The sequence below is a fragment of the Leuciscus leuciscus genome (genome assembly GCF_965113295.1).
Source record: "Leuciscus leuciscus genome assembly, chromosome: 10".
NCBI classification, from domain to species: domain Eukaryota; kingdom Metazoa; phylum Chordata; class Actinopteri; order Cypriniformes; family Leuciscidae; genus Leuciscus; species Leuciscus leuciscus.
Genome location: NC_138734.1, coordinates 797778 through 810167, shown reverse-complemented (window position 1 = coordinate 810167; position 12390 = coordinate 797778). Strand labels below are relative to the sequence as shown.

General features: G+C 45.9%; 1 protein-coding gene across 3 annotated transcripts in view; it reads left to right on the top strand.

Annotated features, from left to right (window-relative positions):
- Positions 1 to 12390, top strand: part of st7 (suppression of tumorigenicity 7) — a 40168-nt gene that overhangs the window by 5711 nt on the left and 22067 nt on the right. For all 3 annotated transcript variants that reach the window (XM_082181428.1, XM_082181427.1, XM_082181426.1), the window contains exons 3-8: positions 2477 to 2559; positions 3010 to 3169; positions 3256 to 3310; positions 8232 to 8347; positions 8427 to 8502; positions 9334 to 9488. In XM_082181428.1, the coding sequence (XP_082037554.1) occupies positions 2477 to 2559; positions 3010 to 3169; positions 3256 to 3310; positions 8232 to 8347; positions 8427 to 8502; positions 9334 to 9488 (645 nt within the window). The remainder of the gene's footprint in view (positions 1 to 2476; positions 2560 to 3009; positions 3170 to 3255; positions 3311 to 8231; positions 8348 to 8426; positions 8503 to 9333; positions 9489 to 12390) is intronic.

Sequence of the window (12390 nt, the reverse complement as noted above, 5' to 3'; positions counted from 1 at the left end):
AAATTTGTGTGTGCGTGTGTGAGAGAGAGTGAGAGAGAGTGAGTGTGTGTGTGTGTGTGTGTGTGTGTGTGTGTGTGTGTGTGTGTGTGTGTGTGTGTGTGTGTGTGTGTGTGTGTGTGTGTGTGTGTGTGTGTGTGTGTGTGTGTGTGTGTGTGTGTGTGTGTGTGTGTGTGTGTGTGTGTGTGTGTGTGTGTGTGTGTGTGTGTGAGTGAGTGTGTGAGTGAGTGTGTGAGTGAGTGTGTGAGTGAGTGTGTGAGTGTGTGAGTGAGTGTGTGAGTGTGTGAGTGAGTGAGTGAGTGAGTGAGTGAGTGAGTGAGTGAGTGAGTGAGTGTGTGTGTGTGTGTGAGAGAGAGAGAGTGTGAGTGTGTGTGTGTGTGTGTGTGTGTGTGTGTGTGTGTGTGTGTGTGTGTGAGAGAGTGAGTGAGTGAGAGAGAGTGAGGGAGAGTGAGGGAGAGTGAGGGTGTGTGTGTGGTGTGTGTGTGTGTGTGTGTGTGTGTGAGTGAGTGAGTGAGTGAGTGAGTGAGTGAGTGAGTGAGTGAGTGAGTGAGTGAGTGAGTGAGAGAGGAGTGAGAGAGTGTGTGTGTGAGAGAAAGAGAGTGAGTGTGTGTGTGTGAGAGAAAGAGAGTGAGTGTGTGTGTGTGTGAGTGAGTGAGTGAGTGAGTGAGTGAGTGAGTGAGTGAGTGAGTGAGTGTGTGTGTGTGTGTGTGAGAGAGAGAGTGAGAGAGAGTGAGGGTGTGTGTGTGAGAGAGAGAGAGTAAGTGTGTGAGTGAGTGTGTGAGTGAGTGTGTGAGTGAGTGTGTGAGTGAGTGTGTGTGTGAGTGAGTGAGTGAGTGAGTGAGTGTGAGTGTGTGTGTGAGAGAGAGAGTGAGAGTGAGTGAGTGTGTGTGTGAGAGAGAGAGTGAGTGAGTGAGTGTGTGTGTGTGTGAGAGAGAAAGAGAGTGAGTGTGTGTGTGTGAGAGAAAGAGAGTGAGTGTGTGTGTGTGTGTGTGTGTGTGTGAGAGAGACTGAGGCCTGTAGATGGAGTGTGTGATGAATGGATCTTCTGTGTGTGTGTGAGAGTCTCTCCAGCTGAATGAATGAGTGCAGCTGCTGTCGGACGGACGCCGTGTGTTTGGATGTTAATCGAGTGTCGCTCCTCGATAGTCTCGTCTCGTCTCGTGTCAGTGCAGTTCACCTGTCGCTCTTCAGTCTCGTGTCAGTGCAGTTCACCTGTCGCTCTTCAGTCTCACCTGTCGCTCTTCAGTCTCGTGTCAGTGCAGTTCACCTGTCGCTCTTCAGTCTCGTGTCAGTGCAGTTCACCTGTCGCTCTTCAGTCTCACCTGTCGCTCTTCAGTCTCGTGTCAGTGCACTTCACCTGTCGCTCTTCAGACTCGTGTCGTGTCAGTGCAGTTCACCTGTCGCTCTTCAGTCTCGTGTCAGTGCAGTTCACCTGTCGCTCTTCAGTCTCACCTGTCGCTCTTCAGTCTCGTGTCAGTGCACTTCACCTGTCGCTCTTCAGTCTCGTGTCAGTGCAGTTCACCTGTCGCTCTTCAGTCTCACCTGTCGCTCTTCAGTCTCGTGTCAGTGCAGTTCACCTGTCGCTCTTCAGTCTCGTGTCAGTGCAGTTCACCTGTCGCTCTTCAGTCTCGTGTCAGTGCAGTTCACCTGTCGCTCTTCAGTCTCGTGTCAGTGCAGTTCACCTGTCGCTCTTCAGTCTCACCTGTCGCTCTTCAGTCTCGTGTCAGTGCAGTTCACCTGTCGCTCTTCAGTCTCGTGTCAGTGCAGTTCACCTGTCGCTCTTCAGTCTCACCTGTCGCTCTTCAGTCTCGTGTCAGTGCAGTTCACCTGTCGCTCTTCAGTCTCGTGTCAGTGCAGTTCACCTGTCGCTCTTCAGTCTCGTGTCAGTGCAGTTCACCTGTCGCTCTTCAGTCTCACCTGTCGCTCTTCAGTCTCGTGTCAGTGCAGTTCACCTGTCGCTCTTCAGTCTCGTGTCAGTGCAGTTCACCTGTCGCTCTTCAGTCTCACCTGTCGCTCTTCAGTCTCGTGTCAGTGCAGTTCACCTGTCGCTCTTTTAACACTCGTTACTGTTAAAAGGAAAGTTCATCCAAAAATAAGTGTTTCATCGTCACGTCTTTCCAGAGCCGGTTCTTCTGCGTAACATTGTAGAGTGTTTGGTCTGTGTCTGTAAAGTGAGAGTCCGTGGTCAATGTTTACAGAAAAACAGGATGTGATGTCATGTGTCGTCCGTCAGGTGTGAGTGAGCTCAGCAAGATTGATGATGTCATGAGTGATGGTGTCATGTTCAGGTTTACACACACACTCACACACACTGGCTGATTCCAGAGCGACTGAAACTAAACACACACGAGTCTGTGCTGTGCATTTACATGAATGAATGAATAAGCCTGATCATCTCCTGCTGTCGACTCAGGGAGTGTTTGATGTCTGATTATCTCTCTGTGTGTGTGTGTGTGTGTGTGTGTGTGTGTGCGCGCAGTGAGCATGTTCCTCAACACTTTGACCCCCAAGTTCTACGTGGCGTTGACGGGCACCTCATCCCTCATCTCTGGACTCATTCTGGTGAGTTTACTTGCACAACATGTGATAAAGCAGCTTCACGTTTAGGACATTCAACACTCACTCATGCTTTTCTGCTGAAAGATCCATATTTATTCATGTTCTGCATGATCCGCTTTCTATTAAACATATCTTGGCCTGTCCTGCTTTTAATGCGAGTAGACGACGGGTTATTTACTCGGCTCTCTGACGTGTTTACCAGAAAAGAAAAGCTACCAGAAAAGTTTTTAGCTTATGAACATGTGAAACATCTTGTGTTATTTTAAACTGCTGTATTTTTCTATTGTTTTTATGGAATTAGTTCTTACAACTGAAGAACCGCAGGGACTGTGTCAGTAAAAGCAGCTCTGTGGGTTTATTTGTGAAGTCTGAATCAGTGCAGAAATGGTTTATTGCTTGTTAATGATTGTTATTGCTCAGAAGAGCGTGTGATCGTGATGTTGTGTGTCTCAGATCTTCGAGTGGTGGTATTTCCGGAAGTACGGGACGTCGTTCATCGAGCAGGTTTCGGTCAGTCACCTGCGTCCTCTGCTCGGTGGAGTCGACACCAGTTCTCCCAGCAACACCAGTGCCAGTAATGGAGACGCCGACTCCAGCCGGCAGAGCGTCTCAGGTCAGCTGTCAATCACCCGCACTAGCCACTGTCTGAGTTTATGAGTCTGTTTAACGATGTTTTCGTGTGTGTGTGTGTGTATATAGAGTGTAAGGTTTGGAGAAATCCGCTCAATCTGTTCAGAGGAGCTGAATATAACCGGTGAGTGACCGTCAAAACAAGCCAGTATATCTTTAACTGTCTGGTAAACGCTGTTTATATATTTTTTTATTTTTTTTGCGTGATTTTAAAATGCTTTTTATTTTAGTTTTAGGTTTGTAAGGCCACTCAATTTTGCCAAAAAGTTTGTGATTATAGATCAATTTGACAACTATAAAATTATTATTATTCTTTTTATTATTGTTACTATTACTAAATAAAGATATTAAACAAAATGAGAAATATTACTATTGTAATATTTCATTGAAAAATAATTATTTTATTTTATGAATTTTTATTTATTTATGGCTGTATTCATTTCTTTAGTTTTCAAACATGAAACCATCAAGTTTTTATGTTGGCAGAAACACGCAGCTCTTAAAGGGATATTTCACCCATTCTGTCCTTCTGTTGTTCCAAACACACATGACTTTCATTCATCTTCAGAACACAAATGGAGATATTTTGAATGAAATATGAGTAACTGACGTTGAGAGAGAGTAACCGACGTTGAGAGAGTAACCGACGTTGAGAGTAACTGATGTTGAGAGTAAACGGTGATGAGAGTAACGTATGTTGAGAGTAACTGATGTTGAGAGTAACCGATGTTTGAGAGTAACTGAAGTTGAGAGTAACTGATGTTGAGAGTAACTGAAGTTGAGAGTAACTGAAGTTGAGAGTAACCGATGTTGAGAGTAACATCGATGTTGAGAGTAACCGATGTTGAGAGTAAACGGTGATGAGAGTAACGTATGTTGAGAGTATGTTGAGAGTAACTGATGTTGAGAGAGAGGAACCGATGTTGAGAGGAACCGATGTTGAGAGTAACCGATGTTGAGAGTAAACGGTGATGAGAGTAACGTATGTTGAGAGTATGTTGAGAGTAACTGATGTTGAGAGAGAGTAACCGATGTTGAGAGTAACCGATGTTGAGAGTAGAGTAACCGATGTTGAGAGTAACCAATGTTGAGAGAGAGTAACCGATGTTGAGAGTAACCGATGTTGAGAGTAACCGATGTTGAGAGTAACCGATGTTGAGAGTAGAGTAAACGATGTTGAGAGTAAACGATGTTGAGAGTAAACGATGTTGAGAGTAACCGATGTTGAGAGTAAACGATGTTGAGAGTAAACGATGTTGAGAGTAAACGATGTTGAGAGTAAACGATGTTGAGAGTAAACGATGATGAGAGTAAACGATGATGAGAGTAACGTATGTTGAGGGTATGTTGAGAGTAAACGATGTTGAGAGTAAACGATGTTGAGAGTAAACGATGATGAGAGTAACGTATGTTGAGGGTATGTTGAGAGTATGTTGAGAGTAACTGATGTTGAGAGTAACTGATGTTGAGAGTAACTGATGTTGAGAGTAACCGATGATGAGAGTAAACGATGATGAGAGTAAACGATGATGAGAGTAAACGATGATGAGAGTAAACGATGATGAGAGTAAACGATGATGAGAGTAAACGATGATGAGAGTAAACGATGATGAGAGTAACGTATGTTGAGGGTATGTTGAGAGTAACTGATGTTGAGAGTAAACGATGTTGAGAGTAAACGATGTTGAGAGTAAACGATGTTGAGAGTAAACGATGTTGAGAGTAAACGATGATGAGAGTAACGTATGTTGAGGGTATGTTGAGAGTAACGTATGTTGAGAGTAACGTATGTTGAGAGTAACCGATGTTTGAGAGTAACCGATGTTGAGAGTAACTGATGTTGATGTTGAGAGTAACTGATGTTGAGAGTAAATGATGTTGAGAGTAAATGATGTTGAGAGTAACCGATGTTGAGAGACCGATGATGAGAGAGAGTAACCGAAGAGAGAGTAACCGATGTTGAGAGGGTAACCGATGTTAAGAGAGTAACCGATGTTGAGAGAGTAACCGATGTTGAGAGTAACCGACGTTGAGAGACCGACGTTGAGAGAGAGTAACCGATGTTGAGAGGGTAACCGATGTTGAGAGGGTAACCGATGTTGAGAGTAACCGATGTTGAGAGAGAGTAACCGATGTTGAGAGAGTAACCGACGTTGAGAGTAACCGACGTTGAGAGAGTTACTGACGTTGAGAGAGTAACTGAGAGTTACTGATGTTGAGAGAGTAACTGATGTTGAGTAACTGATGTTGAGTAACTGACGTGTTCAGAGTAACTGACGTGTTCAGAGTAACTGATGTTGAGAGTAACTGACGTTGAGAGAGTAACCGACGTTGAGAGAGTAACCGACGTTGAGAGTAACCGACGTTGAGAGAGTAACCGATGTTGAGAGAGTAACCGATTTTGAGAGGGTAACCGATGTTGAGAGAGTAACCGACGTTGAGAGTAACCGACGTTGAGAGTAACCGACGTTGAGAGTTACTGACGTTGAGAGAGTTACTGACGTTGAGAGAGTTACTGACGTTGAGAGAGTTACTGACGTTGAGAGAGTTACTGACGTTGAGAGAGTAACTGAGAGTTACTGATGTTGAGAGAGTAACTGATGTTGAGTAACTGACGTGTTCAGAGTAACTGACGTGTTCAGAGTAACTGATGTTGAGAGTAACTGACGTTGAGAGAGTAACCGACGTTGAGAGTAACCGACGTTGAGAGTAACCGACGTTGAGAGTAACCGATGTTGAGAGAGTAACTGATGTTGAGAGTAACTGACGTTGAGAGAGTAACCGACGTTGAGAGTAACCGACGTTGAGAGTAACCGATGTTGAGAGTAACCGATGTTGAGAGAGTAACCGATTTTGAGAGGGTAACCGATTTTGAGAGGGTAACCGATGTTGAGAGGGTAACCGATGTTGAGAGAGTAACCGACGTTGAGAGTAACCGACGTTGAGAGTAACCGACGTTGATAGTTACTGACGTTGAGAGAGTTACTGACGTTGAGAGAGTAACTGAGAGTTACTGATGTTGAGAGAGTAACTGATGTTGAGAGAGTAACTGACGTTGAGAGAGTAGACGTTGAGAGTGTAACTGACGTTGAGAGTGTAACTGACGTTGAGAGTGTAACTGACGTTGAGAGAGTAACTGACGTTGAGAGAGTAACTGACGTTGAGAGAGAGTAACCGATGTTGAGAGTAAACGATGTTGAGAGTAAACGATGATGAGAGTAACCGATGTTGAGAGTAACCGACGTTGAGAGTAACCGATGTTGAGAGTAACCGACGTTGAGAGTAACTGATGTTGATGTTGAGAGTAACCGATGTTGAGAGTAACCGACGTTGAGAGTAACCGACGTTGAGAGTAACCGACGTTGAGAGTAACCGACGTTGAGAGACCGACGTTGAGAGTGAGTAACCGATGTTGAGAGAGAGTAACCGATGTTGAGAGAGTAACCGATGTTGAGAGAGTAACCGATGTTGAGAGAGTAACCGATGTTGAGAGGGTAACCGATGTTGAGAGGGTAACCGATGTTGTAACCGACGTTGAGAGTAACCGACGTTGAGAGAGTAACTGAGAGTTACTGATGTTGAGAGAGTAACTGATGTTGAGTAACTGACGTGTTCAGAGTAACTGACGTGTTCAGAGTAACTGACGTGTTCAGAGTAACTGACGTGTTCAGAGTAACTGACGTGTTCAGAGTAACTGACGTGTTCAGAGTAACTGACGTTGAGAGAGTAAGAGAGAGTAACTGATGTTGAGAGTAACTGATGTTGAGAGTAACTGATGTTGAGAGTAACTGATGTTGAGAGAAGGGCTGTAGTACTCGAGTCCCGACTCAAGCCCGTTTTTCTATGGTCTCGGACTTATCTCGGACTCGCTGGTATTCGGACTCGGACTTGTCTCGATCTCGGCATCTGGTCTTGCCAAATATGGCTTTTGGTCTTGACCGAGTCCAGGTGTCTTTATTATGTTCCCAGTAAGCACACATACGTCGCCGCGATATTAAAACAAAATATTATGGCGCTTTTCCATTACCAGTACCAGCTCAACTCGACTCGTCTCGACTCGACTCAGCTCGGCTCGGCTCGCTTTTCGCTCCGTTTTCCATTGCAGATAGTACCTCCACAATAGTACCTGGTCGTCATAGCGACGCTGCAGGAAACTGCCGTGACTTAATCTTTTACGGGAGACGCGCGAGACACACCCGCTACCCACACACACAGGACAATGGAGGAAATCGAGTGTATGCTGTTTTTGGATGTTTTTGTTTTTGTTTTTGCTGTTTTTTATTCAGGATACTCCGTCTGGCGCGTGCAATGATGACGCAGTGAATAGTGACGATTCTCTGTGACCAATCAGCAGTCTGCCGTGTTTTCACGTCACATTTTAGTATCGCCTCAGCTCGCCTCAGCTCGCTTGGAACCTCGCCGGAGGTGGTACGAAAAAAAGTACCTGGAAGCAGGTACAGGTACAACTTTTACACAGTGGAAAACCAAACAGAGCCGAGTCGAGGCGAGTCGAGGCGAGCCGAGGCGAGCTGGTACTGTGTAGTGGAAAAGCGCCATTATTGGAGGAAAAGTGAAACACTGGCCACCTAATAACAAGCGATGGGCATTTCGGCATTTTCGTGAACATCTCGCTGAATGACATCTGAACATTGCCCGATGTAATTTAGTCATATCACTCCATAATCTGCCTCTCTTTTAAATGCCTATTCCAATAATTTTTTTGTTGTTCTTTGAATTAGTCAATTATTTTAAATAAAATTAAAATAATTAATTATTTCATTATTACATATTGATTTAATTTCTATAGGCTATATTTTTTAGCAGACTTTTTTTTTCCTGTCCTGGACTCGGTCTTGACTCGGACTCGAACCTTTTTGGACTTGGTCTTGACTTGGACTCGACTAGTCCTGGTCTTGGACTCGACAAAGGTGGTCTTGACTACAGCCCTAGTTGAGAGTAATTGACGATGAGAATAACTGACGATGACAGTAACTGAACTGATGTTGAGTGTCGTTGAGCCACTGATGTGAGTGTGTTTGCTGCAGGTACACGTGGGTAACAGGGCGAGAGCCGCTCACATACTACGACATGAATCTATCAGCGCAGGATCATCAGACGTTTTTCACCTGTGATTCTGATCACCTGCGGCCGGCAGACGCCAGTAAGAGCACAGCATTACTGATTCAGCACAGCATCTGGGAGACCTTTGCATAAGTGTGTGTGTGTGTGTGTGTTGACAGTCATGCAGAAGGCCTGGAGAGAGAGGAATCCTCAGGCTCGGATCACGGCGGCTCATGAAGCTCTGGATCTGGAGGAGTGAGTGATGATCTGCACTGCAAACACTCACTGAACAACTGATAGTTCAGATAGATGGATCTAGCCTGTGTTACTCCTTTAGAAATCCTCTGTAGTTTGTGAAATATTCCCAGCATGTTTAATCTGTGCTCCTAACCAGACAAATCCGTCACAAACCACAGCCAATCAGAAGAGCGAGTGGGCGGAGCCTCTCTGCAAGCGCACAGTATTCGCAACCAAACGGATAAATATATAATCAAATTCATAAATATTATACCATTTTGACATTATTGCTCTTCGGTCATTTTTGACTGAAAAATTTTACATTTGGTTTTAAAATAAAACAAATTCTTCACCGGAATGGTACGAAACTTGATAAAGGTTTTGGCACTTGCTGTGTTAACACACACACACTGGTCACTAGACGCTTTTAACCTTAAATAAAGCACATAATCAGTTCCTGAAGTCGCACTTTTGTATGTTGCTGTTCCAGCCTCGATCAACGTAACAGAAATAGAAACCGTTTCTAAAATAGAGTCCCATCATGGATGAAAACTCTGATTAACATGGGAAAGTTGCCTTTTATCGCACATTTTGTCTGGTTAGAACAGTTTTATACTAACAATCTCGCTTATAACAACACTACTAGAATATTATCTGTTGTCCCTCATAAAGGAAGTCAATTACTATTATTGTTGTTGTTTAGTTACAGTGGTAGACAGAATGATTGCAGGTTATGATGTGAATTCCTGATCAACAAACCCTGGATCAGCTCTAAACTCTTGTGTCGTAATGGAGGGAGAGTTTGTGTTAGCATGAGTGTGTTCTGAGCACTGCTTGTGTGTGTGGCAGGTGTGCAACGGCGTATGTTCTCCTGGCTGAGGAGGAGGCCACGACGATCGTGGAGGCGGAGAAGCTCTTCAAGCAGGCGCTGAAGGTGGGAGAGAGCTGTTACCGGCGCAGTCAGCAGCTTCAGCACCACGGGGCCCAGTACGAGGCCCAGCACAGTGAGTGACCTCTGACCTCACACACACACACACACACCTGACCTCACGCACACCTCACTGAGAGAGAGCTGTTACCGGCGCAGTCAGCAGCTGCAGCACCACGGGGCCCAGTACGAGGCCCAGCACAGTGAGTGACCACTGACCTCTGACCTCACACACACACACACACACCTCACTGAGAGAGAACTGTTACTGGCGCAGTCAGCAGCTTCAGCACCACAGGGCCCAGTACGAGGCCCGGCACAGTGAGTGACCCCTGACCTCTGACCTCACACACACCTGACCTCACACACACACACACACCCCTGACCTCACACACACAGCCAGAACAAGTAAAAGGACACCACCAGTCCACCCCACCTCACACTGTGAAGTCAGTACATGTGTGAGTTCAAAGTGGTAATGGCTTTTGGAAAAAAACTGTTCTTAAATCTGTTGGTCCTAGTTTTAATGCACCTGTAGCGCCTCCCTGAGGGCAACAGGTTAAACAGATCAAAGCCAGGGTGGGAGCTGTCCTTGATGACATTTTTCGCTCTGCTAAGGCAGTGGGAGGTGTAAATGTTCATCAAGGAGGGGAGAGGGCAGCCGATGATCTTCTGTGCTGCCTTTACTACTCTCTGAAGCCTCTCCCTGCCTGCCACAGTGCAGCTGCCGTACCATACTCTGATACAGTACGTCAGTTGGCTCTCGATGGACGAGTGGTAGAAGGTCAGCGGCAGGTTGGAAGCCAGGTTGCACTTCCTGAAAACCCGCAAAAAGTGTAGCCGCTGTTGAGCCTTCTTGATACCCACTGTAATGTTGCCTGTCCAGGAGATGTCAGCGGAGATGAGGACGCCAAGAAACCAGAACCCTCTCCACACACTCACTGTTTATGTAAAGGGGGGCTAGGTCGGTGCTGTTCTTCCTGAAGTCGACAATGATCTCCTTAGTTTTCTTAGTGTTCAGAGCCAAGTTATTCTCTGAACACCAGGCTGCCAAGTTCAGGACCTCAGTCGTGGGTGTAGAGACAGTACAGGAGGGGGCTCAGCACACAGCCTTGTGGGGAGCCAGTGCTCAGCATGCGAGTTGAGGAGAGGTGGGGACCAAGTCTCACCATCTGGGGTCAGTTGGTGAGAAAGTCCTTTATCCAGCCACATGTGAGAGGGGGGAGGCCAAGAGTGACCAGTTTAGTGATCAGAATGTCTGGAATGATTGTATTGAAAGCTGAGCTGTAGTCCACAAAGAGCATCCGGACGTAGCTCTGCTGCTGCTCCAGGTGGCTCAGCACAGAGTGGAGAGCTACGGCGATGGCATCCTCTGTGGATCTGTTCGCATGATATGCAAACTGATAGGGGTCGAAGTCTGGGGGGAGATAGTGTTTGATGTGCTGAAGAACCAGTCTCTCGAGGCACTTCACGACTACCTGAGTGAGGGCCACAGGACGGTAATCATTTAGGCTGGTAATGGGAGACTTCTTCGGCACTGGAATGATTGTGGTTGATTTTAAGCAGGATGGAATGACTGCCTGAGCCAGGGAGCAGTTGAAGATTCTGGAGAAGATGAGTGCGAGCTGGTGGGCACACGCTCTGAGCACCTTGCCAGGTACTCCGTCTGGGCCGGCAGCCTTCCTGGGGTTCACTGCCAGGAGGATCTGTCTGACATTGTGCTCCCTCACAGTAAGTAGAGTGGTGCAGAAACCAGGTGGGAATGGGGGCAGTACTAAAGTAGTGCAGAAACCAGATGGGAGTGAAGGTGAAGGCAGGGTTGGAGCAGATGAGTGCTGCTGTTGTGATGTTTCAAAGCGAACAAAGAAGCAATTTAGCTCCTCTACCAGCAGCGTACTCGGATCTCCTGTTGTCGCATCACAGCCTCTATAGTTTGTGATGTCTTGTATGCCCTGCTACACGTATATTGTTGCTGGACAGGTGGGACTCTATGCTCCTCCTATGGTCCGTTTTGGCTTTCTTAATTCCACGTTTCAGGTCGGCTCAATCAGCCCTGTACAGAGCTCTATCGCCTGACCTGAAGGCAGTGTCGCGGGCTTTGAGGAGTGTGCGGACATGGTAGGTCATCCAGGATTTCTGGTTTGGGAAAACCTGAGTGTTTTTGTTCACAGTCACATTTCCGATACAGAACTTGATATAGTCCAGTACTGTTCCTGTGAATGTTTCCAACTCGTGGTGTTCAAATAAGTCCCAATCTGTCTGGCTGAAGCAATCCTGTAGTTTGCAAAGTGCATTATCAGGCCAGGTTGTAACAGTCTTAATGGTAGGCCTGGCACTGTGTCTGAGGGGGGGTGTAGGCTGGGGAGAGTAGGAAAGAGAGATGGTCTGACTGGCCTAGGTGGGGAGGGGTATGGCTCTGTACGCGTGCTTAATGTTGGAATAAACATGATCCAAAGTGTTCTCTCCTCTGGTAGGACACTTGACATGTTGATAGAATTTCAGGAGTACAGTCTTCAAGTTAGCCTTATTAAAGTCTCCTGCAATTATATGAACACCATCGGGGTGGGCCTGCTGTTGTTCGTTTATGGTGTTCAGCAGGAGAGAGAGCACTGTGTTTACATAAAATCTTCCATTTATGTCTAAAATATTAGAAAAAGTGGTGTCCGCTCAACTGGGCTCTTTCTTGCAACAAAATGATATCTATGAAAAGTTTCAGTCTGGATTCAGACCGCATCATAGCACTGAAACTGCGCTCGTTAAAATCACAAATGATTTACTTTTAGCTTCTGACCAAGGCTGTATCTCAATACTAGTTTTACTTGATCTTAGTGCTGCGTTCGATACTATAGATCATACATTACTCTTAGATCGACTACAAAATTATACTGGTGTTCAAGGACAAGCATTAAGCTGGTTCAAATCATACCTATCTGACCGCTACCATTTTGTCTATTTTAATGGAGAAAAATCGATCATAA